Below are 26,212 nucleotides of genomic sequence, written 5' to 3'. Positions count from 1 at the left end.
TTCAGAAGGGATGTACATGGATAACTGTATGATGTTTATATGAAACTTATATAATATCTAATGATTTATTAATAGGTATTCAGACTATTTTGCACGCACCTCGACTATTCCATCCATGGAACAACATATCTGATCCTATTACATTTGGTTGCTAAACTAACTCGAAAGATATTAGATGCTAGATGAGCGAAAACCATGACTTCAACTCATTTCCTCTTGGTTGAGCCATGAGACGTCGGGTTTAAAATATATATCATCAACCACGTAACTGTACTACAACAAAGATGAAAGGGAGAATTTTTGGCAGAACAAGATGGCTGTTTTTCTGAATCTTTTCTTTCCGAATGCTCCACAGGAATTCCTAATAGCACACAAATGAAAAGGACTTCCGTACTCAAGTCTCCTCAAAACTATGGTGAATGTGAAGAGGTATAACTGAATTGATAGAAGGTACTACCCACAAATTCACTACTTCTATGGTGTACCTGTGCAGGGCAGAAAATCCTCATTAAGGAAATCTTTCTAATAGCATGTCTTCAATATAAAATATGGATCTTTATAACAAAATTCATGGTGTACTCAATGGTGTGCAAGGGCTTTTCAGATGGCAAGGCACAACAGAAGGTCTGAGACTAAGAGAGGCAGCACACAGAGGGTACAGAGAGGGGAAAGAAAGTATAAAAAATCTACGAACATTGTAAAAAAATGAATCTTATAAGCGTATGAATATTGCAAATTTAAAAATTTCCATAATCGAAAGCTATAGAAACAATCAAGGAAAGTAGAGCTAGAACAGATGCATCCTGCCTAACATATAGGTTGGTCGATTTGCCCCAACTTCCTCCGTCTTTAACAACAAATACGTTTTTGAGTAACCCAAATAGATCCTAGCCATCCAAAGTGCAGACAGATTCCCACAAAGATAGTGCATTGCATCCAACTTTGTCGGACATCCCTTCAAGGGTGTGAAGAAGATTTTCTGGCTGGCTCTAAACATGGTTGTCTTCTGGTTTTTTGGGGGCAAGAGAAATGGAAGAGTCTTCTGGGGGGTCTTTCTCCACCCTTTTCAGATTATAGTCTTACTTTGTTGATCCCAAATTGGAGAACTTGCTTGTAATTCACATGCACGTCCTTGGGGTTCATTCAGTTATTTCATTCCTCAATGAAACTTGTTTCTCTTCCAAAGAAAAACTATCATAGCAGTTGTCCAGACTTTCAATTTCTATTACAATCCCATATTCACTTTCCTTGCACGCTCACGTGCACAAACGCTGGTGTACCATTTCATCAGCTTCTGAAAGAAAAGACGATAATCCCATACGACAAATTCTATTGAATGCTTTATGTGCCAAGCCTAACTGGTAAGATGTCTGAAGACTGCACAACTCTTGTGATGGCAGAAATCCAATATGCACTATTATTTCAATTAGAAAAGAGCCATTAGACCAACCTTACTGCATTCTCACAAAGTCATAACTTGCACATTAATATCTTGGACGACTACTAAGGTTAACTACCCAAAAAAACCCCAACCACATAAGATAGACGTAACCCAGGCGAAAAAATCCGGTCAGGCGATAAGAATGAAAGCTAACAATTTGATTACTGTTGACGAAACCTCTAACGAAGAAGTCAATTACGCAAACAGAATCAAGCCATGATCAGGATATATAGAGACTACATGAAAAGTACTGCCAACTTAAGCAAAGATGGTAATCATTGCCCACACATGACCAAAACTTAAGTCAAATAATACAGCTATGAAACCCTAGAAAGAGATAGAGAGAACTTCAAGTTACAAACAATTCGACTAAATTCCAATATTGCTCCAGAAAATTCCGAGAAAAAAAAAAGTTTCATATTACACCTTTTACTTATCTTTCGTAGAAACCCCGTACTTCTCCTGCATCCTAGCAATTTCATCCTCTTTCTTCTTCTGATCGAACTTTTTACTCATCTTGGCCTGCTGGTAGTACAACACGATCAGATACCGATTCGCAACGTTGAAACCGGAGAGATGATCCACCGCCGTCTTAGCATCATAGATATCCTCGTAAACAACAAAGGCGGTACCTCTAGTATCCTTGTTCGTTCCAATCCGGATCTGCCGAATCGCCCCGTACTTGCCGAATATATCGTACATCTCTTCGCTGGTAATGTTGAAGGGCAAATTTCGTACATACAAAACTCTGTTGACCTCCGGCGGCAGCCTCGTGTTTCCCTTGCGGGGAAGACTGAATGTGGCCATGGAGGAAGGCTTCTTCGAGGCTGTTTGGGAGAAGAGAGTGCGAGAAAGGTCGAAACGCAAGAGATGAATGTTTTGTGCCGTTTAAAACTTGGATCGTCGCATATATAATGTACTCAAAACTTGGAGACATGGCCCAGGCCCAATTACTAAAGGACTTGGCCCATTTATAATGGGCCTCCTTAATTTGTATGGGCTTAGATGGTCAAAAGAAGTAAGTGGACTGGGCCCGACTTCGGTCCATGGACAACCAGCTTGTTACCCACTTTCATACAAAAATCATAAAATTTGGGTTAATTTGGGTTGAGTTGAATTTTGGAAGACCGAAAGTTTGACCTAGTCTGCGGATTGACATTTTTTTTTGTCGGGTCAGCTCAACCAACCCAACAATAAGTTACAATCCAACCCTACTTGTAAGAGTCTACCCCAAGCCAATATTGTCAACTTTAGCTCATTAGGTATTGTTATCGGTTTTAAAATGTGTGAGAGATGATTTGTTCCCCTCTCCAATCCCGACCTCACACTACCTTACCTTATTTTTATAAAGAATAATAATTAATGTTAGTGGTGAAATGTGACTTGTAAATGTATAATATTTAAATTTTATGAGTTTTTTTTTTTTTTTTGTTATTAATATTGTGGATAAGTATATTTTTTTAAATAATTAAAAGAAAAAAGACGACCCCACAATCTAACCTAAAAATGAGGAGTTTGATTGAGTTAGGTGAATTGTAAACTCTATTTGAGTTGTTCGTGTCACCTACCAACAAATTTGAAAATTTGAATTTAATACGACTAGCATTCATGCTAAATAAAGGAGAGATCTATTTTAATTAAATATTTTTAAATTATCCTTTTTTAGATAAAGGAGTTGGTGGTGTCCAATTAGGATGTCCCTATTTTGGAGTTGTTTTTATTTGGAGCAAAAATATATAATAAAGCAAAAAAGATGGGAAATTTTTATTGGAAGATTTTGTACCAATTTTCCATTCATTTTCATTTTAATTCTCCCTTCCCCTCTCTGTTGCAGGTCTTCCACCTTCCCCTCTCCTCTTGAGACTCCATGGATACTCGGGCGGAGGTCAGCATTTCAAACTCTTTTCTCGTTCGACTTTAAAATTATCTCGTGGTTCAAAGTTTTGATCTTAAATTTTAATTTTTTAATTTTTTATTGTTTAGATTAGGCTTTTGAATCTTCTCGTTTTAACTCATCTTGAAAGATGATATATTTGTAGTAATGTTATTAAGATTTTGAAAGAAAGAAAAATAAACATTGAGAAGATAAGTGTGGCTCATGGTTGTAATAAACTATATCGTAAGATTATTAAACCTACATATCATAGTGTAAACTCGGGGCTTACTAATTTTGAATGATACAAATTGGAAAGGTTTATAAGCTACTTTGGAGTAAAAACTCAATAAAATATTGAATGAAAAATCATTGTAGTAATGGTCTGGAACGTGATGATGACAACTTCAAACACTTGCAACAAGTATTTTTTAAACCTGAGACACAAATTCAAGATATTTGGTAAGATCCCACATTGGTTGGAGAGGAGAACATTTCTTACAAGGGTGTAGAAACTTCTCCCTAAAAGACGCATTTTAAAACTATGAGACTGACGACATTACATAACGGGTCAAAGTAGATAATATCTACTAGCGGTGAGCTTGGACGGTTACATATTCTTTCTATAACGACCAATTTTTTCTTTTTCTATCGCAAGAATCCTTGTATTTTATTAGAAAAAAGCACCAGAATGGATACAAATCAATCAAAATAAAAAATTCAGAAGCTGAAAGTTTTGTTGGTGTGTGGGTGTGTACAGAAAAACAATAGGTGGAAATCTGTTCCAGAGTTTGGGGGATGGGATCACAACGCACCTGGGGCAAGCAATTATTCGGTTGTATTCTCTCAAGCTCGTGCAAATAGGAAACAGCAAAAAACTGACTTAACTGAGTTCAAAAGAGCCAGCCTTGGAAATGAGAGGGAGATGATGGCAATGGCAGATAAACATCTTCGCCAACAGAACCACCACCACCACCGCCACCACAGCCACCACAGCCACCACAGCCGCTATGAACACCACCCACAATATCAACATCGTCTTCGCCACCACCAGCACGACCCTGTTGTCCCTGTAAGCACTTTCATCTGCTGCATCCCCTGTTCTTTTCCTACCTGAATCCCTAAAACAGATCTTTAGAAGCAAAGCTAAATTGAACAATAAATAGCACACATACATCTTCTAATCCTTGCTCTTTTATTTCTCTTATTCAGCAGAAGAAAAAGAAGATTCTGACCTACATCAATTGTTGTATCAGGCCTTGATATGTGACGAAGAAGGCGACCCGCTCCTCTATGTTTTAGTCAAATCACGCTGTTTATCTGAATCTTTTTTCCCTGGCATGAAAATGTAGAGATGAGACATGTTCATCATACGGATAATTGCATCAATTTCCCCCAACCTGTATCTTGTTTTGGTTCTTCAGCATATAAAACATGGAACCTTGAATATTATATCTTATTTCATGGTGCATAACATGATAAGTAAATTATGCTATAACATAACTACATAAAACTCTGTCCTGTATCTTAAAGAGAAGTTGCTATAGATATACATGGTGGATATAGGCCATGCAATCTCAGTTATTCCGCCCACATCATCTATTCTACCCTTTTTCACAAACTACGATGAGTGAAGGTTTGTGGACCGAGAACGTTTCACCGGAGCACGGAGTGAGGACAGGTACTGAGCATCTGCCTTTCCAATTCCATCAAACAAATAGTTAAAAGCCGGCATCTCTATGTACTTCCCAGCACCTGGAACAACTTTTAGTTCATTGTTTTCCCAAACAATTCTTCCTCCAGAAATTGTCACTTCAACCTTTCCCTGTGAAAAATATACACGTTTTTAAACATAAATAGATTACTGTGCCCTGAACGTTGTGTAAATACGCATGTGATGACATGAAGAGATCGAACCGCTCAAATATGGACATGCATGTGTGGAGAAGTTAATGTTCATGTCAAGTTGCGTACACCAAAAATGATCTATTGGACATGTATCTTGGTTTTGAAAAAGAAGTCAGGACCAAGAGGTCTTTATACGGAGGAAAATTACATGCAAACAATGTGCTAGGAATTCACTCATTCAAGTACTCTTTAAGCTCACAATATAATTCAATAGGTTTGAGCTTTCCCACTCTTTTCTTGGAGCTCCTCCCTTTTCTCCACTACAATTCTATTTTTTTTGTCGCTCCTAACTAACGAAGTATCCACCAGAAGGTTGTTACTAGCTGAGAACTAACTTCCTCCCTAGGTTGTTTAATAGGAAAGAAATGAACACAAAATTCTTGCGGATATTTGGCCACAAAAACCAAATTTCAAAAAGGTCGAGCCTTTCCACCATGGTCCATAACAATCTAGAGAAATTTGGCATCCAAATAATAAATGACAATTTTCTGGAATATTGATGATGTTTGAACCTATAGCACAATAGTCAAAAGAAAGCATGAAGACAATAGCAACCGAAGGTAATTAGAAACGTCGCATGAGTTAATGATACCAAACTTATGAGTTATGATTTATGAATGAACTGTTCATAAAGATGTTGAGGTAGTTTTGGTTCTCAAAGCCTAACATAAACTTAATCACCACGCTATCCATGCATGCCTCTTAAAGTTAAAGCACAAAGTAGACATAAAGCAAGCACAAACCACACAAGTCCATAGTCATAAGAGAACTGCGGTGTGGTATACAGACCTTTCCTCTCTTTCCGTCGTAGACATTCGTGTCAGATCTAGTGTGATGCGACTTTGCAGATATTTCAAAACTTGCATTTGGGTTGAGTATAATTATGTCTGCATCAGACCCAGCAAGAATCGCTCCTTTCTTTGGGTATATATTGAAAATCCTAGCACTGAGCAAATAGTAAACGATAAAACAGATTGTATTCGACTTTCTAAGAGTGTATTTGACTTTCTAGAGTAATTTTTTAAGTCAAGCATTTTATCTATAAGCCCTTCCAAAGAAAACAATGATTAAGTGCTAAAGCTTTATTTTATATATATTTAGAAGTTTCTTTTGGTCATGTAGCCAAATACTTTAGAAACAACTGTCAGTGCAAAAATTATATAAAACTACTCTAAGAATAAGGACAAGTTCCTCCAAAGATCATAAAATAGTGACAAGACCACATACGATTCTTATTCTTTTTTTTCTTCTTAGCAAGATACAAATTGAATACAAACTTTTGTTGATCACTGAAAAGAAAGAAAGAAACGCAATTCAAACAAAACCGCATACCATTCAGTGCTTGTAATCCGAACGTAATCACTGACAGAGATTTGACCAGACTCCTGAATGTAAGTGATTTCTGGAATGAGATTCTTAAGAAAATTCAAACTTAACTGCATATTCTGAAAGAATAAAACAAATGCACATACAACTTACCACCATCGTATCCCATACCAAATGCATTCTTTCCTCGATGCCTGAAGATTACAAGTTGTCAGATACGGAAGCAAAGAAAGTAGCATAACTGAATAGGATAAGCGTTAAAACCAGGTTCTCAAGATTTCATATTTGATTGTTAATACCGACCACCTAATATGTAATGTAATATCTATAGGAAAATAAAAAGAAGAAAGAGAGAGGGAGAGTGTAATATCCGTAGAAACTACCATTGACACCATTAGGAATTTTTCGAAAGTCATCAATTCCTACGGCCTTCTGTGTAGAATTAAAGACGCAGTGATCGGTTCCCACAAGCTGCAAATTTTAAGAAGCTCGTTGAGAAATAAACTTCATCTAAACATGACAATTTAAAAACGTTGTGATAATGTACCTACCTGTTAAGGTAACAATACTAAAATATTTTTTGGAGATCTTAATTTTTGACAAATACATGCACACACACACACACACACACACATTCAAAGTAAGAACCCAAAACTGAAGCTGTAAATCGAAGCGTTCTGAAATTTGCATGATAGCTTATGAATGTTGATTTGTCGGGCATTTTCAATAACAGAAATTGCAAATGTTCCATCTTCTTAGTTATAATAACCTGCAGAATTCCAGTTGAAAGGGCTGCTTGAAGGGCCTTATCATGCCCCGATGATCTAATAGGAGGACTCATGACATACCTGACGGATGATACAGTCATAATGTTAGACTGCTTACTTGAAAGAAACAAAATAGTGATAAGAATAAGGTTATGAAAGAAATACTAGAATAGCATAGTAGTTACTTTGCTGCGTTAACAAAGTCAGGATCCCAAAGCACAGAATCATCTAGAATTAACCCAGACACAACTGGCTCTCCGATAACCCTCTGCCCTGCAGTTTAAAAGAAAAGTTATCCATCTGGCCAAGAAAAATAGACTATCATATAGCACAGAAATAACACCAACAGAGAAGGATCATAACAATTTGTGAGGAGAAAAAGATAGAGGAGCCAGTAACAGATGGCAGCCAAAAAATTATAGATTGTTTTAATAGCACTGATCTTTTGACAATCTATAATTTCAGTCCTCTATTTTTCCATGGCAAAATTATAAATTATTTTATTAGCAGGTTCCATATTCTCTGGTTGAATTCTGACGCTTGTATGAATTATCATAGAATGTTTTATAATAAATTAACATCGTCTTTTGTGCCAGATACATATACCACAAAGTACATTTTAAAACATAGAATATGGCACCTGCTTTCCGAGCTCTGGCTATTTCTTCCATTGCATCAATGCTCATAACATGAACCACATAGAGAGGAGTGTTCACAAAACTAGCCAAACGTATTGCACGGGACGTTGCCTCTCCTTCTAACTGCATTAATTTCAAGCACACATAAAGAAAGAAATACCCATCAATGGAGAGAGGAAAATAAATTGACAAAGGAGTCCATCAAGTACCCATGAATTCAACCAGAGAAATAAGCAGTAAAAAAATGTACATAAAACCGTAAATTCATTCAGAAGTTCCATCAGTTTAAAACGTATTTTTTTTAAATTACCACAGCAGGTCGTGAAAGAGCGTGTCCCTCTGGACCAGTTATACCAAGTTCAATCATTCTCTCCTGTCCTTCGTATACAGCATCACCATTTTCAGCATGTACCATGGCCAAGGCACCAAGAGATTTGCACTTCTTTAATCCTTGTAATAAGAGCTCGTCACTGATCATTAAAGCCCCTTTGTATGCTAGGAAGAACTTAAAAGAGTTTATCCCTGCAAGTTCGAATATGTGAAGAATGAATATTGATGAGAAAACTTGTAATGACATTTCAAGGTGAAGGCAATTTGATCCACGGTTTATTGGTTTAAGATGAAAAATAATCACTACCCTTTTCCTTCACCATAATTTCCATTTCCTGTGAAACAACTTCGTCCCATTTTGTGATTGCCATATGAAAACCATAATCCATGCAAGATTTCTTTGCTTTTTTCTCGTATGATTCAAGCCCTTCTGATAGACTTCCATTCACTGGTATAACAAAGTCAATGTGCATGGTCGTTCCACCAGCTAATGCTGCAGCCTGACCACTGAAGAAGTCATCAACTGTCTGAGTACCCATAAACTCGAAAGCAAGATGTGTGTGAGGATCAATTCCTCCTGCCAGAATTCCAGGGGAAGAAAGCTGTAATCAATCACCACCAAAATGTACCACATGTTTTGCTGATTCTGACGTTAGATATTAACTAAAAAACTGAAAGTAAACTGGTTCAAATACTCCCGATGGAATAAAACGCTCTTTTAAGCATGTAATATTCACATGAAAAAGTAGAAGTGCGTATCGAGGACAAGATTCAAGAGCTTCTCTCTCTCCCAGAATCCTCAAGACTAAGCCAAAAAGTGCCTCTCAACACACACAAAGCTACATCATATAGCATTCTAGCTACTCACGCCTTTCCCCTCGTTTATAATTATACTAAAGAAATTTATTTTTCAGTTTCAAGGGATAAAAGTTTCCAACCAAAGGAAACATATCAAGCTATGCATATTTCATGCGTACAAATTTGACAAGGCTATATAATAATCTGATAAACTCCAATGAGATCATATTTCTTGAAAATTTTACAAGAAAGAGGGCCTCAAGGATGCAGTTGAGTGCGATAACCGGGTAAGACTGAATTGCCTAGACAAATCCTTCATGAAAATTGATATCCATACTCCTATAACATATTTTAGTAGCATAAATGCAGGAAACCAGAATCATTTGTAATTTAACCTGGCATGACATATTTTCCAGTGGCATCTAGGACTGCAACATCATCCCCGACCTATTATTGGCAATTAAACAAGTTAACAGTGGATACATAACATTCAACAGCGCAGAAAAAATTATTAAAATATAAATGATGGCATAAGTAAGGAACAGTTGAGCATGAATGAATAGTAGGCTTTACTCTGCAGATAGTAAGATTTTTTAAAAATAATGACGAGGCAATTCAATAGCACTGATCGAAGCACGAAGGAAACCGAAATTCTTTTGCAGGAAACGCGCTGTCGCAACATTAGGAACAAGTAAACTTCGCCATGAATATGCGCGGCCTCCCATGAGTGATAGTAGATCGCATTCATAACCAAATCTTTTGAATTCACAAACGATCATTACAGACAACTGATTTCGCCGTATTGTAAATAAGGAATACCTTGATATTAGGCTTCACGGCAATAATAATCCCGTCTTCCACATAAACATCAGCAACCTCCTGATGATGAGCATTCACAACAGTTCCGCCCTTTATCAGTATCTTCGACGATGACGTAGTGCCACATGTTGACTCATCAAATCCAAGACCAGCATCACAGAACTGACAAAACGATAAACAAAAGACGACATGATAAAGAGATTAGAGTTTCGGAAATTGTAATCGCAAGTCCAATTGATTTGGAGAAAAATTATTAAGCGTTGGGTAAAATCTTGGCCATATAACACAAAGAACTCCGTATTTCTCTTCGCCGATCAATTTAACACACCATATTTCTTCATTTTTCTCGGCGACCGATCAGAAGTCAACCGTAAAACAAATGTTAATCAAGAGTACCTGATCTGCGCGGGAACACATTGAAAAAATGAGGAGAACAAGAAATAAGAGCCAAGGTCGCTGGCTGATCGCCTCCATGAATTTCAGCGTACCGATGAACTGAAGCTTCATCAAACGCTCACAGATCAACTCGGAGTGAGAGTATTTCTGATCAAAAGGGACAATTTCCCGGCAATATCCAATTAATATATAGAGTTAAAAAAATCAAATTTTGTCCAAAAAAATTTCTCAATTATCGGAGTTAATTTCATATTTTTAACCATTTAATAATTTTCTTTTTTTTGCAACGGTATAATTGGGAACTAAATCATTAAGGATAAAAGACAACACATTTTTTTAATAATATTATTAAATTGTTAAATATTAAATTTTATGAATTATGGATTTTATTCAAAAAAATAATAATAATAATAAAATAATAAATACATAAATAAAAATGATATTTTTATTAATTTATTCATAAACACAAATATCATTTAGCCTAAATAAATTCACTCCCGGGCGTCCGTTCCCTATAAAAGTCTACAACCGCGCCTCAGTGACCTTTTTCCCTCTAGCGGGTTCGCCGGCGTCGGCCATCGTTCTCAAGTTGGTGGTTTCACTGCACGTCTTCTCCATTGATCTTTGATCCTTTTTTCTTCTTTGTTTGCGGAACTTTCGGGTGCTATCCTTGCATGTGAAGACGTACAAGGTACTTTAGCAGTAGGTTTTGATGGAATCGCTGTTAGGATTTGAAGAAGTACCAGTGGAGACTGAAGAAGATAATTCGTCGACGTACAGTCGCAAATTGGTACCCTGGTCGACTTGGAGCGAGTGGCTTTTTGTTAGTCAATCACTCTTCTCTGACTCTTCGGACTCCGTCGCCGCCGCTCTGGGAAGAGTAAGCTTACTTTCTAAGGATAGTTGCTCGACCTATCTCCGCCGCATGTTTTTTCTCCATTATGCTAATTTTTGAAGTTGTATTTCAGTCTGTAATTGTAAAGTTCATTATGCTGCACTTTTGTAACCGGCTTGATTACATTAGATTCTCCACGATGTTATGTAGCTCAATTTCTTGGTCTCAGTACCCTCCATCCATCTTTTTCTGGATTCGAGTTGCTAGTTTTCTTATTTGTGGCTTACGTGTTTTTGAATCTAGATATCAACATGGAGAAGCAGAGGCTGTCTTCCAGTCGTCGTTGAAGTGACAGCATCTATAATCGAAATCCAACAAAAGGATCCCTACTTCATGTATGCTTCAATTCTCACTTTTCACCAACTTCTTTTGTGGTTATATTCACCAATCATACTGTTGCCTACTCGAGCTATTTTCTGTAGGTCTTTACCGTCATGTTTGCCAGCTTTCGAACCATGTTATAAAGGAGAATGAAAGTGGAAGCCTACATTTTGAGATTAGAAATTAGGAGCGATAGTTTTAACTTCAAAACGATTAATTTTAATTAATGGTTATTCAATAGATCGCTAACAATCAAATTGTGTATTGACCATTTCCTTCTCTTGGGTCTGCAGTAATATTAACGCTACCATGTGTTTGAGTACATATATTTTTTGTATCCAAGGTTATATGGTGTTTTTATGTGGAAACCACTATTGGCGTTCATTAGTTTCTGTTATTTATTCTTTGCAGAAAGAACCAATCGGTGGATGCTTCAGTTCGTGGTACAGAGGAACAATTAAATAGTGTTTCACTTTCAGAGGAAGCGTTGGCCATGTTATATTGCATGGCCATTATGAGGTAATTATTTTCTTATATTGTAAGTTAAGAGGTGAAAATTTCTCAATTTGTTACTCGTTATTCTGACCTTCTAAGTCTGATTAACTAAAGGTTATCATATGGTGAACTTTTTTTTGTATTACGTATTAACAAAGTAGTGTTGATGTTACATTTTAAAACGAATATTGAAGTATCAACCTATTGGTGCAAAGTTCACGCTTCCTAGAATGTCAATGCCATTGTTCATTTATACGGCTTAGTTGTAGGAAAGAATTTACAATTTCACGGTCTCAAACTGATTACATGAGATCCAGAGTAGCCATATTGAAAATACAGTCAATTAGATTGTTGAAACGTGTCTTCCGTTAACCTATTTGCATTAACTGTACAAGTCTGTAGTAAGAGGTTCCATAACATGAAAATAATCATTCCACATGCTTCACTTTGGACTGATTGAAGTAAGTTAGGATAGAGCTAGCTGTTTGGTGGACCTTTATATTGAATTTTTGTGCGATTTTTTTTTTCACTGTTTTCACAAGATTACAGAATAAAAGTAAACTTTTCTTCTGAAGAATCACAAAGAACTCACTGCATTCTTGGTTTTAAAGGCTTGTAAATGGTGTTGTTGAGAAGACACGCAAGAAAACAGAGGTTTCAATTGCTGCGGCAGCTGATGCTATTGGTTTGCCTCGTGTACTGATTGATATTCGTCATGGTGAGTACCACCAAAAATCATTTTGTGTGCTATTATTCTTTTTTTTTTTTTTTTTTTTTTTTTCTTTCCAGTTTTATGAGCTTCTTTCTCAAAGTTTTATGATCTTCCTATATATGCTGCAAATGTGACAAAACCTTGTCAGTTGTACTGTTCTTTGATTTTTTTGCAACATCATCCATTCTCAATAATAGGTTGCCTATAATTAATTGATTGTAATTAGTTTTATATTTCTCTTGGCAATGATTATAGAGGGTTCTCATCGCGAACTTCCAGCTCTTCAGGTGGTTCGGTGTGCCTCAATCAAGGTATGACTATGAAGTATGAACTCTTAACATTCTCGTTTTTTCACATTTTAATGGCTTTCAACTTTATTTGCTCCTTTTCTTTTTAATCATTAATCTCTATTTATGATAGTTTCACTTAGCATCATTCAAAGTGGAACAATAAATCATTAACAAATTTACAAATGTGCCTGTTCTATCCTTTCTGCATTTCGTTTGCAGCAGTTTGTACTTGAATATGTCATTTCTCTATAGAACTTTTTTAAACAGTAGAAGATTAACTGAGATGGGAAGTAAACTGAAGCCTTCTTGATTTTTGATGATTTCAGGCACTTCATTGGTTGAAATCTTATTATTGGGAACCTCAGGAGAAAGCAATTCCATTTTTAGGTGACATAAGTACTACCATTAGAAAAGAAATCAAATCCAGACTTCGTGATTTGGCTTTCAACTTAAATGAGAAGCAAAATTCTCAACGTGGATCAGTGGTCAAGCCAAAACGTACATGTTTATTTTCTCCCTTTTAAAGGCCATATTTTATATTTCCTTTAACTTTTTTCATTACTATCGTAATGTGTCTTAAATGGTTTTGGTTCTAGTTTTAACTAATTTGTGGCTGACTTGAATTTCGTCTTAAATGGGAGATCTTGAGATGAGACAGATTATTTAAAGATTGCTAGATCAATACTGTTGCATCCAACACTAGACATGAGGAGGAGATAAATATAGAATTTTCTAGTCTTGGTTAATGACATGGTGTTTTTGGTTTTCCATTTTGTTCGAATAAGGTTATTTACTAGTTATTTTTTCTTTTTAAAAAGAATTAGAAGTTTCATACCCACCATGGGTTGACTTAGCCTTGTAAAAATGCCCGGTAAAGACTTTGAGGGAATGAGTTCAAGTTATGGTACCACCTATTAAGGATTTAATATCCTATAGGTTACCTTTGTAACCAAATGTAGTGAGGTTGGACAATTGTTCCATTAGAATAGTCGAAGTGCGCACAAACTAGCCTAGACACTCACAGATATCAAAATTGAAAAAAGAAAAAGAAAAGAATTAAGTGGTAAATAATCCAACCCAAGAATCTCCAAGGACTTGTAGGGATTGAAAGGAGGTTTGTTCATTGGCTAGGTTTAACACTAGTATCTCGACATCGGTCTCCAAGAATTTTTGTAATTACCTGTAGGTCTTATTCTTGTATATTAGAGCCTCTTTTTGTATAGTTGGTTATTTGGCTCTTCTGGTTTGGGGTGTCTTTCTATGTCAGTATTTCATATTCTCTTACTTCTCTATGAAAGCGAGGTTTCTCATTTGAAAAAAAGAAATTAAACCAAGAACTGCACCTCTGAAGAACCAAACCTGTTTAAAAATCTAACTTAGAATTGCTTCCCAACTTAAATAAATTCTGAAGAGATTGCTGAAATAATTGAAAAGAGTACACCATGGGGAAGATCGATAATAAGATCCATTCTCTCTTGCCTTCTTGAAAACACGTTGATTCCTTTCTAACCATCCCCCAAAGATTTAACTGTGTTGACCCATAACATTCTTGCTTTCCTTTTCAACATGCCACCTCAAAGAAGACGATGTATTCTTTTTGGCCTTCAAATAAAAAACTCATGAACGCCCATAACACTAGAGGTACATGATGGAGGACAATGGAAAGAAGTACGATTAATATATTCCCCTGCCTCTAAGAGAGCATACAACCATTGAGACTCAATGCCCAAAAGGTACATCGTCTCTGTGCTTTGATCACATATTACAATCTAAAGTGGTACTTTACTGATAGGTGATCCATAGTTTCTCCTCCTTTTCTATTAACTCCAATCTCCAAAAGGTACATTGTCTCTGTGAACCTTGGGAGATTAGAATTGGGGAATATAGGAGCTCGTAACGAAGAGAAGGGATGTTCATTTTTAGAGTCTTAACCCCATTGGGTGCCTTTTTTGTAGTTCGACTGAAGAGAAGGGATGTTCATTTTTTGAGTCTTAACCCCATTGGGTGCTTTTTTGTTCGTTATTTCAGTAGTTGCTAAATCCATTTCCAGTCAAGCAGTTAGTTTTCTCATGTTTCTGAAAGGTGAAAGTTCCAAAGAAGGTTCAGTTCTTTGTTCGAAAGGTTATCCACGGTAGGGTTAATACTGCTTTCGAGAAAGATGCCTCTGTCGATTGGGCCGTCTTAGTGTATCTTTTGTTGAAAGACGGGGGTGCGATTTTGCTTGGTCTGTTTGGTGTCCCTTTTTTGACATGTTTGATTTTCAATTTGATGGGCACAGAGGTTCCAAGGAGTCATCTGATGGGCTCAGATGGTCTCATTTTACTTCATTTAAAATTTTTTCTTTAGGCGGGTTCCTTTTATGGGTTTGGTTTTTTGTATGCCTTTGCATTTTCTTCATTTTTTTTTCTCAATGAAGGTTCAGTTTCTTATAAAAAAAATGTCTCAATATGAACGATTCAAAGCTCTATTACAATCCTTTCCTTGCTGCTGATGCTAACCTCAGAGCTAAAAGTTGTGCACATGTTTTCTTGTGTTTGCAATTTTGTTCTCAAGCAGTTAAAGCTCCTGATTTGAAATTTATTAATTACTATAATTGAATCTCTAGATTTAAATAATAAAATGAAAATATTAACAAATAAACCTACCTTTTCAGGTTTGAAGACAAAGACGGGCAAGACACTGAAGTTTCTTATTCAGTTATATTCTACTTTCTCTTCAGAATTTTTATCTGTATTGTTGGAATTTTTGCTAAAGGCAATGAGGTCATCAGACTTGGCCTTTCCTGAAAATTCCAAAAAATCCCGAAGCGCCGTATTGGAAGGTTGGAAGCTCGCGATCGCTAAGATCTCGAATAAGGAACCAGAATTGCTTTTAGATCTGCTCGAGGCAATTCTAGAGAAAATCAAGACTGAAGAAGCCTTGGAATATGGTATGGTTACATATCAACTTTAAACTTTACAGCCTTTTCCCTTTTAATTCTTCACTCTTGCCCTTTTCTTGCTTCTTCTCTCTCTTTCCGGAATGGTTCTTTAAACACGGTTTTCTTATTCAGAAAGTCAGTACTTCACGTCCTCAGATCACAAAATGAAGAGCTGTCAAGTCGCACAGCTTTCATCTTTGTTTGCATGGCTTGTTGAAAAACTCAAGGGCATAAAACTAAAGCGCAATGGAGAATTTTGTTCTGGAAAACACATTCCGAAAGGTGTTCTAATGGAGTTGCTACGTAAATGCCTTCTGGTATCAGCTCCTGGGAACAAGCGACTTATGGATTCTGCCACTGATCTTGCACAGTTATTGGATGACGGTTCTCTAATGAAGAAACTGAACAAACTATCCTTTCTGAATCTATTGAATTCAGATATTCCCGACGAAGAAAATCCCAACCAAACCACTTCAGAAATCAGTTTAAACCACGTGGAGTCGCTCCGTGAAGCAAGTCGGAAACTGGAGATGATTAAGCTCCACAAAAGAAAGAACAACTTGGCAGCAAATCCAGTAGATGGTAATGTTGGAACTTCCACCAGGTGGACTGTGGTAAATTCATGGACCCCATGTCCAATTGGTATGTTGCCTCGTCCAATCGGCTCTTCTGGTCGTCTTCCTGTTCTTGACCTCAATCCCGAGAACGAACCAGCTTCGGAAGATCTGAGAAGCAAAGAGAACTTCGAACTCGGCAAATGTAGCCACAAGAGAGAAGCCAGTTCTGATACTCAGCAACTTGATAGCGGTACTGTCAAGAAAATGAAGGAAACAAATGGAAACTTCCAATCTGAGATAGACGATGTTGAGTCACCTGAAGGTGTCAAAGGGCGCTTATTGATAGGTGGGATATGGAAGAAAGTTGGGGAAGAAGAATTATCAGCCATTCAGTCTGCGGTAAGGATATTAATATAAATTCTTTTACAGTTGCTGTGGTTTTTGCTGTCTGAACAAAATCATAGCCTCATCATTCAAGTTCCAAACTAGCTTGGATAAAATTTTGTCCACATTCATGTTTTATTATTATTATTATTATTTTCGGGAGTTTAAACCATATTTGAGATATGAGATTTGAACATCTAACCTCTTGATCGAGAGCACATATTAATTATACGTGCTTTAAGATCCATAGTGATAGGAATATACTTTGGAGTATATTGTACACAAACGTATACATCCTTGTATAATCCTTCTATATTCTGTAGTTGGGTTGTTCCTACTTCCCCAAAATCCATCATCTTCTTGTGGAGTTGATGATATTCGAATGCATTTCGCTTGAACATAGATTGCTTGCCAAGCCACGGACTGCATGGGTAGATGTTGAATTAACTCCAACATTGTTAGAATGAAGAGTTTGATTTGATTGTAAGATGTGAGATTTGATTGTAAGATGTGTTTCAATGTTATTATGAACATTGTCAATATCTCCCACACTTATTTTCACATTTGAATAGAAGAAGCAATTCCCCCAAAGAAGGAAACTTGAATGAAGGAAACTATAACCGCCCAACACTTCTAGACGTTCTTTCAAGGTGTTAAAATGTGTTCTTAGATAGAGATTTTCATACCTTTACAAGTGTTAAAACGTGTTTCTAGAGAAATATTTTCATACCCTTATCAGGAATGTTTCATTCTTCTCTTCAATCGACCTAATGCCTCAATCAAAAGCTATAATTAAGAAATTTGAAGTGAGGTTATCGGAGACACAATTAGTTCAGACATATACCATGAATACTTTATGAGCCATACGATATATAAAATGGATTCATGGGCTTCTCATCCGCGCCTTTCTTTCTATATCAAAACGTTGGATCTAAGATTCACATCAATCTTTTAAGTTCACCTTTACATCATAAAGAAAAAAAAAAAAAAATCTCATCGTGTAATAATCAAGAGTTGAAATGAAAGTCAGTATCCCCATTATAGCGAGAGGTAGGAAAAGATTAGGGAAAGAAAAAGTGGATAGCAATGATAGTAGTGATGCTTAAACTTTAGGAGACAAAGGCATTGGAAGGGAAGTGAATGGGAAAGTGATAATCACAAACCAACCTAAAACAACTTCCTTCATCATCCATTATAAATTATCCTCTTTTCTCTCTCTTCGATATTCCATGCTCGTTTTTTAATATATCTCCTCGATCTCGGGAGAGAGAATTCGTAGAAAAAAAAATGAATAAATTCACAATAATAATAATCGAGCAAAATACTCGAAACAATATAGCTAAACAAATTATATTTTCGATAAAAAAAAAATTTAGACTTAATTTCTTAAATCTTTACTCGAAAGATATATATATATATATATATATATATATATATATATATATATATATATATCATTAAATGGTAATATAAAATTATAAAATTATAAAATAAACATCCATGCCACGTCATACATTGGAGGGAAAAAAATATAATTATTAAAGGTAGACTAAGTTTTATAATTTATAATTTATTTATTTTAATAAAATTGAGATGGGGCCCACCCACCATAGTTCTGGTGGGTTAGTTGAGGCTATTTTTTGGATTTAGTTTATTTATTTATTTATTTATTTATATAATGAAAAAAGAAATTAGTTTTTTAAATGAATATAAATAGCCAATTAAAAAATGTGTTTGAAAGGCGTGCCAATCTTAGAGGCCAATTTTCATATCAAAGGGATCCTCACCTTACCCACCTTTATTCCTTCAAACAAGCTTCCTGATTGGACTTCTAATTTTGTAATAATTTAATATTCTAATTAAAATATATTATTAAACGAAATTGTTTTTAAAAAATAACTTTACCTCATATTTATTTATTTATTTAATATTCCAAAATTACTCATTGGAGATTTTTAATATAAATTAAAATAAAAATTAATTTATTAGGCCTTTTGTGAAATAATAATATTATAATTATAAAATATTTTAAATTTTATCTTGTGATAAACATAAAATCTAGTATTATATTTAATACAACAATTATTAATTTATTTTTTTTAAATATATCCATCCATATGTTATACATCAAATTTAAAATTTTAGGGGTGTTCATATGACCTAAGAACCCGACCAATCTCGACTACTCCCAACCAAACTGTAAAAGTTGGGTTCGATTGAATTTTTTGAAAATTAAAATTTTGGGTCGGTTTGTGAATTGATATTTTGTTGGTTCGACAACGAGAAACAGAGATTAACTCAACTCTACTCTTAAGATTATTATAAATATTAGGAATATTTAATATTAGTGATCTTCTGTGAATATTTTATATTTGAATTTTATGAGATTAATCGTAGATAAATATATTTTTTAAAATAATTAATTAAAATTTTAAAGCATATGAAAGGTATATTCGTTGAAGAAATGCGTGGCTGTTGGGAGGCCACCAAAAACCAGGTCGGTTGCCCGTTGCCCGTTGCCCGTTGCCCGTTGCCCGTGCCCGTGCCCGTGCCCATATTTCTTGAGGCGCTAAAGATCAGGATTTTGTTGAATTTTCAAGAAAGGATTAAATCCCATTTTCTTAATCAATTTTAAATTCTATTATTATTTTTCAATTTTTTTTATTTATATATTAAACATATTTTAATTTAATTTAAATTTGATCACGTCATGTTATAATTAATTTTTGTCCGTGTCAGTACAATTAATTCACTAAATAAATATTTTTAGTTGGGGGAATTAACTATAATTACACAATTAGCATATATTTTAATTATTTTACAAACGCAACCACACATTAGTTACTCAAATTATCATTAATTACAACTCACGTCCTTCTAGTTTGCCATATTTCAAACTATTTCCCTATACTTTGGTTTAAATTTGCCAAAAGGGTATGATTTGAAATTATGCAAACCATGGGGATCTTTTGAGAATATTTTTAAAATTGGGAGATCAAAGTTGAATTTAGAAGATTTTTGTTGGATATTTTTTAAATGTTAATAGCAACTTTAAATAAATTAATGTTTCTTAAAATAATTATTTTAGGCTACACATTTTTTCCCATTTTTTAAATAAGATATGAAATTAAATCTTATAATTAAAATATTCCGCTTCTTTTATTTTTTTATTTTATTAAATATAAAGCTCTAGTCAATAATTTTGAGGCTCATTTGGTCCTTTCGACCATACGTGACATTATTTGACTATAATATAATATATGATTTGATAAGACGTTAAATTTATTATCATCCAATTACACAATATAAATATTGTTTCAAATTTTGCACGTGTAAGTTATCAATAATGTTTTTAAATTAATTTTTTTAAAAAAATATTTATTTATAAATTTGTATGATTAAAGTTTACATTAAAAAAAAAACTATTTTGAGTTTCATATATTAATTTTTTCATCAACCAACCAACAAAAATATTGATTTATTTTAATCTAAAAATTAAAAACTTTGATTGTGTGACGTGGCAAATCTGTATTATATTTTTATTATTAAAAAATAAAAAATAAAAAAAATACTTACTAATTACTGGGGAAAAGGATAATTAATGTGTGACGTGGCAAGATATAATTGGAGAATGGTAAAAGGGTTGCAAAGAAATGGAACGCAGAGGAAAAGCCAAAGCGAGATAGCAGCCAATAATATCACGGAATCGAAAATCTTTCTAGTTAAGACGGATTTTGCTTCCCACTTGTTAGAAAAGAGGGAATCTTGGGAAGAGAGCGATGAAGGAAACGGAGGAAAGAGAGGGAGAGAGAGATGGGTTTGTAATAATTGAGATTTTAAGGTTTAACATTTGGTTTTTGTTTGATATCCACACAATAATTCCCTCCAAAACTCCCTATCTTGTTCTTCTGCTAATTCGTAATTCAAGCCTTGAGACCGGCCATTAAATACATGGGTCTCTCCTTCCCTTGTTTATGCACACAAACTGTTTGATAAATTGCCCAAGAGAGGGATTGAAGGCGATTGAGAGCCCTGTGGGTGGTGGTGGTGGAGAAGGATTTGATGATGGTCCTTTGATGAAGAACACGACTTGCTTTTGAAGTTTGAGGTGAGAAGAAAGGACCCCACCTTCTTCATTTCTTTTTATCTGCTCTTCTTCTTTGTAGCCACCATTATCTCCGCCACTAGTTCTAGATCTCCTAGTCGTTGTCTGTTGTGTGTCATTTCTATATTTCTTACAATTTTAAGGTGTTGGGTGCACCTAATTGCGGCTTATCTGCCAACAACTCCGATCTGTTTTTCCACCTTATTCTTTTGGTTTAGCTCTTTTTTAAGAAACAAAATCAGGGATTTTGGAGATATGGGTCATTGCATCTAGACTCTTATGGCTTTATTATCATTGTTTATTTATTTTTTTCGCTTCTTGGGACTCTCCAGGTGTCAGGAAACCACCATAGATTTGAGACTGCCCCACCCAATCGACAAGTTTCAGTCATGGGTTCATCCAATAGAACCAATTTAGCTCACTTGGCCCTGTTTTTTATTTGAATGTCAGCTGGGTTTGGGCGTCTGTACGTTCGAATGCTTTAAAGGAAGTAAGATTAAGAAGCTGAGGGAGCTGTTCTAACTTTCTTTTGGTTCCTGGACTGGTGAAGTGAAGCCAACTTTCCCCCACGAAAGTTTGTCTTGTGAGGTGGCTCAAGGCACCTCTAGTTTGCTCTGTTAGACTTCAGCGTGGAGCCCACCCTTGGGGTTGGTGGGCTTCTTTGAACCAATTGAAACCCACATTTGAAAGGTGCCACAGGATCCCATAAGCCATATTGAACTTCCTTTTTTGCCTTTCTTAATGATCTAGGAGGAAGAAGTAAAAGGGGCTTCATTTCAGTATTATTCCCCTCATTAACCACTGTATTCCCACAATTGGGTTCTTCCATTCATCTTTCCCCCTGTCTTTTATGCTAAATCCATTTTTTTATCCATAAAAGAAAGTACCTCTTTTCTGATGCTTCTTTGTTTCTTCCTCACTTGCCTCTCCTTCCTCCTCTTTATAAAGTCCCTCCCTCTCAAACCACTCCCACTATGGGCATATGAGATGAGGCTCTTGCCCCACTGGTTCTGGAAAGAATTATCATTCTTTACCATATACAAGGTGATCAAGAACAGTCTTTGTACATATCTTTTTAGTATTCCATCGAGGATGTCCTTGAAAAAGAAATATCTTTCAAAAATAGAGAATGTTGAGGAAAACAGTGAGATGTCGGTGTTGGACTTGCCAGAATTGGTCTTGGAATGCATTCTAGAGAGACTTCCACCGGGCGCTCTATGTAGTATGGCGGGTGTTTGTAGTTCATTGAGAGAGAGATGTATAAGTGACCATCTGTGGGAGAAGCACATACAACGAAAATGGGGTAAAGTTATTGGTCAAGCTGCTTACAGAGAGTGGCAATGGTATCTTGCTTCTAGAGCTGGTGCAAGTAATCTTAAGCAAAACAAGCAGAAGAGCATTATTAGACTTTTGTCTTTTGGTTGGTCTCTTTCATGGATCAGATCCAAGGCTAATGACAATAACACGCAACGAAATTCGCTGCCAGTTGATTCAATCATGTCTTGGTATCTTGCGCTTGAGACTGGCAGATTCTGGTTCCCAGCTCAGGTCTATAACCGTGAGGTAAATGACTCGTAATCGTATGCTTCCAGTTGTGAACAAGTCTTTTCTATGTTTTCATATTTCCCCGCTTCCTGTCATGAAGTGTTTAGCTCTATCTGATCTGAATAGTTAATAGTTAACTGTGTATTGGGCTGGCCTTTTCAAAGTATTGTACCTGATATTTGAAGTATTCAATTATGCAGAATGGCCATGTTGGTTTCATGTTGTCTTGTTATGATGCAAAGCTTTGCTATGATCCCCACACGGACACCTTCCAAGCGAGGTGATTAAGCAAACACCCACTGTCTAACTCGGCAGCATCAATTATTGCGCTGTTTTCTTTTACAGATCTTTCAATTGAGAAAATGTACTCTTTCTTACAGGTACCCTCCACATGGCAGGCGAGCAATCGCAATTGAGAATGGCGTGCAATGGCAGAGGCTTAGAGCACCGCCCATCGATACTCCTCCACACGATCTTCATATCTCAGACTGTTTGAATGAATTGTGCCCTGGTGACCATATTGAGATACAGTGGAGAAAAAACAAAGAATTCCCTTATGGTTTGTTCTTCAGCCTAGATCTCTTTTGAGCTTTCCTGCAATTTATCTATTGAATTTCTACCTGTTCTGAGTCCTAGCTCAAACCATCCCCTTTCGACTTGTTCGTCTAAATCAAAGGTATTACAGTTTGACGAAAGATCATAGAAGCAAAAGGAAAAGACCCATATGAACATAGAAAAGGAAATACTAAATAGTCGGTCAATCGTTCATCAAAGTTAGCTCGTTTTTTGTTTCTTTGGGGACAGAAAGTTCTTTTTATAATTTAAGAACTTTGTTTCACGTAATAAGAACCATTACTGTTGTAAACTTTTTATAGCGTTGCTGTGAATAGCTAATTAACTAAGGGCTCATAAACTGTGGCATATGCATTGCAGGTTGGTGGTATGGCGTTGTAGGTCACTTGGAAACATGTGATCGAAATGCTACTCACTGCAGATGTCATTATAGTGGTGAGTTTTCTTCCCAACTTCTAGTTTGATCATTTATTTTGGATTGTTGTTTGTTCTATGGAAGTTCAAGCAGCAGAGTTACTGATCATTGAGCTAGTTCTGAAATCTTTATTATAAGATTCAACTCAAAATAGAAACCAATGTTCATAATTTAAACGAAAGAACAAAGCATAAAGAATAAAGACAACCCCACAAAAAGAGTGGACATAGCCACTTAAGAACACAGAGAAGGCCTCCCAGCTTCTCCTTTGTCTTAGAAGTAGTTGTTTTCTGAACCTTCATTTACTTGTAGTCTGAGGTATTATAAGCCATTCTTCGTTGTTTTGATGAGTCATTACTTGACCTGCACTGGCATGGGCAGAAGTCAGTTTGTATGGGTCGCTGTTTCAGAACCCTATCGAAAAGCATCTCATTTTTAAAATGTGGGCCAAAACTTTTTATGCTATTTGATTGGTCCCCTAGACATTATTGTCAGTATGTCATCATTTCTACCAACATATTCATAGCTTTTGTCCCAGTGGAATGCTTGTGTCCAACCACTGATCTATTGAATTGTCTTAGTGGAGCTTTTATGGCCAACCACTCTGAGGTAACTGGACGCTGCCCAACCCTTTTGTTACCGGTTGAGTTGGTGTTGATTTTAACAATTGGGAAATTAATGCAGTCCGGAGATAGAAAAGGACCTAAGGACCTCCTTTTAAAGGAAAAAAAAAAACCGAACTTGTTTAACTCGCTAGGCCTTCGGAACAAAGGTGACTTTGTTCACGTGTTGGACCATACGGCTAGTTCTATATATATACAACGATGGGAAAGACAAAACCGATCGAGAGGAAAGTTGCTTTTATGGTTGGCGCTTTTCCATTGGATATAGATCGCACTAGCAACACGGGAGGGGGAATTCTAACATCTGATCATTTAGTTGAGAGTATAATGCTTTAACTAATTGAACTATCCTTGGCTTGTTGGGTGCTGGAGTGTTGGTTTCTCTTTATTCTTAAAGATTATCCACTAGGTGCAGCTGGTTTGTACTTTGTTTTTTTCTACCTTTTTTAGTCCTTTTGGTTAGGATGAACTTTATTGCTACTTTTTCAAAATAATCACTACTTATCTGCATCTGGGATCAATATAGGACAGTAGTAGTGTAACGCTTCAGATTCACCGCTAGTAGATATTGTTCTCTTTGGGCTTTCCCTTTTGGGCTTCCCCTCAAGGCTTTAAAAAGTGTTTGCTAGGGGAAGGTTTTCACACCCTTATAAAGGGTGATTTGTTCTCCTCCCCAACCAATGTGAGACATCACAATCCACCCTCCTTCAGGGCCCAACGTCCTCGCTAGCACTCATTCCTTTCTCAAATCAATGTGGGACCACCACCAAATCTACCACTTTTAGGGCCTAGCGTCCTTATTGGCACACCGCATCGTGTCTACCCCCTTCAGGGAACAGCGAGAAGGCTGGCACATCGTCCGGTGTCTAGCTCTGATACAATTTGTAACGACCTGGGCTTACCGCTAGCAAATATTGTCCTCCTTGGGCTTTCCCTTTCGGGCTTCTGTNCAGCGAGAAGGCTGGCACATCGTCCGGTGTCTAGCTCTGATACAATTTGTAACGACCTGGGCTTACCGCTAGCAAATATTGTCCTCCTTGGGCTTTCCCTTTCGGGCTTCTGTTCAAGGCTTTAAAACGCGTCTGCTAGGAGAAGGTTTCCACACCCTTATATATGGTGGTTTGTTCTCCTCCGCCAACCAATGTGGAAGTAGGATATCTGATATACTAGTAGGCTAAGAATCTGTGACTTCAAAAGCATATCTGATATACTAGTAGGCTAAGAATCTGTGACTTCAAAAGCATTTAAGTTCGATCAGCTTAAGATTTTGAAATCATCATCTCTGTTATGAAATTTGGTGAAAACTTGGTGTTCATCAGTGACTTCTTCCATCATCAAAGTTCAAGTTGTGTGATTATCGTATGAAAGTGTAGAAGTGGTTGCTGATATGTAAAATTTTGTGAACAGAAACTGTGGTGCTGGAGTTCAATCAGTACACCCCTGGATCAAGATGGAGACTCGCAGCCATCAACCGAAAGGACCATCGAGAGGAAGGCAACGAGGTTGACGGGTTCTACGGAGGAATCCGAAAGCTTTGCTCCGGTGAAGAAATCTCAATGTGGAAACAACTTTGGCCTACAGACATCTTGGAGTAGGTAGGAGCTTGGTGCCCCCTTCACACCTCTTGAGCTTGGAGCTCATGCTTCTTCTTCTTCTTCTTCTTCTTCTTCTTCTTCTTCTTCTTCTTCTTCCTCTGTGTAATCTAATTACTCTGTTTCAAGGGATGTGAAGAAAGTGATTTTAGGAACAGCAAATGAATATATAGGCTTTCTGTTTAGATTCAGTAGTGTGAAGACTGTAGCTGCCTACTCTTCCTTCCACTTTGATAATCTAATAATCTATTGCTTTAAATGTCATTTTGTTTCTTCTCTTTTTGGTGGGAATGTCGTCGCTTTAATGCGATTTGTGGTCCTTATATGATTGTTTCCCACTCATGACCAAATTTTGATGCTACACAAACGACGGTGTGAAAGCCTACATCAGTTGGGGAGGAGAAGGAAACATTCTTTACTAGGTTGTGAAAACTTTGACACGTTTTAAAAACCTTGAGAAGAGTTAGAAAGGAAATGTAAAAAAAAAAG

The 26,212-nt window shown here is 36.3% G+C and overlaps 4 protein-coding genes across 5 annotated transcripts; 2 read left to right on the top strand and 2 right to left on the bottom strand.

The window, feature by feature from the left end:
• Nucleotides 1–14: 14 nt before the first annotated feature.
• Nucleotides 15–2,321, bottom strand: LOC111795383 (splicing factor 3B subunit 6-like protein). Of its 2 annotated transcripts, none has more exons than XM_023677771.1 (2): nt 1,868–2,321; nt 15–485 (listed from the first exon to the last, which is right to left on the bottom strand). In XM_023677771.1, exon 1 carries the CDS (start codon nt 2,246–2,248, stop codon nt 1,871–1,873), a length of 378 nt encoding a protein of 125 aa, XP_023533539.1. In that variant the 5' UTR covers nt 2,249–2,321; the 3' UTR covers nt 15–485; nt 1,868–1,870. The 2 variants fall into 2 exon arrangements, with proteins under 2 accessions (XP_023533539.1, XP_023533540.1); XM_023677772.1 differs by lacking the exon at nt 15–485 and adding an exon at nt 536–1,414.
• A 2,419-nt stretch (nt 2,322–4,740) lies between these two features.
• Nucleotides 4,741–10,477, bottom strand: LOC111795042 (dihydropyrimidinase). The gene is made up of 13 exons (XM_023677268.1): nt 10,297–10,477; nt 9,901–10,062; nt 9,477–9,528; nt 8,591–8,860; nt 8,264–8,475; nt 7,956–8,076; nt 7,501–7,588; nt 7,318–7,396; nt 6,932–7,019; nt 6,702–6,742; nt 6,555–6,607; nt 6,012–6,168; nt 4,741–5,139 (listed from the first exon to the last, which is right to left on the bottom strand). The coding sequence occupies exons 1-13, from the start codon at nt 10,405–10,407 to the stop codon at nt 4,936–4,938; spliced, it is 1,638 nt and encodes a 545-aa protein (XP_023533036.1). The 5' UTR covers nt 10,408–10,477; the 3' UTR covers nt 4,741–4,935.
• Nucleotides 10,478–10,777: 300 nt separating this feature from the next.
• On the top strand, nt 10,778–17,272 carry LOC111795041. The gene is made up of 8 exons (XM_023677267.1): nt 10,778–11,176; nt 11,435–11,526; nt 11,924–12,031; nt 12,619–12,725; nt 12,975–13,030; nt 13,336–13,507; nt 15,663–15,938; nt 16,062–17,272. Exons 1-8 carry the CDS (start codon nt 11,009–11,011, stop codon nt 16,901–16,903), a joined length of 1,821 nt encoding a protein of 606 aa, XP_023533035.1. The 5' UTR covers nt 10,778–11,008; the 3' UTR covers nt 16,904–17,272.
• Nucleotides 17,273–20,621: 3,349 nt separating this feature from the next.
• On the top strand, nt 20,622–25,987 carry LOC111794572 (F-box protein At2g32560-like). Its single transcript, XM_023676615.1, has 6 exons — nt 20,622–20,978; nt 21,308–22,538; nt 22,721–22,800; nt 22,901–23,079; nt 23,454–23,528; nt 25,539–25,987. The coding sequence occupies exons 2-6, from the start codon at nt 21,873–21,875 to the stop codon at nt 25,724–25,726; spliced, it is 1,188 nt and encodes a 395-aa protein (XP_023532383.1). The 5' UTR covers nt 20,622–20,978; nt 21,308–21,872; the 3' UTR covers nt 25,727–25,987.
• The last annotated feature ends 225 nt before the right edge of the window (nt 25,988–26,212 follow it).

Source organism: Cucurbita pepo, chromosome LG05 (genome assembly GCF_002806865.2).
Source record: "Cucurbita pepo subsp. pepo cultivar mu-cu-16 chromosome LG05, ASM280686v2, whole genome shotgun sequence".
Taxonomy (NCBI): domain Eukaryota; kingdom Viridiplantae; phylum Streptophyta; class Magnoliopsida; order Cucurbitales; family Cucurbitaceae; genus Cucurbita; species Cucurbita pepo.
The sequence above is the reverse complement of the archived record's forward strand: the minus strand, read 5'-3'. Positions and strand labels throughout refer to the sequence as shown.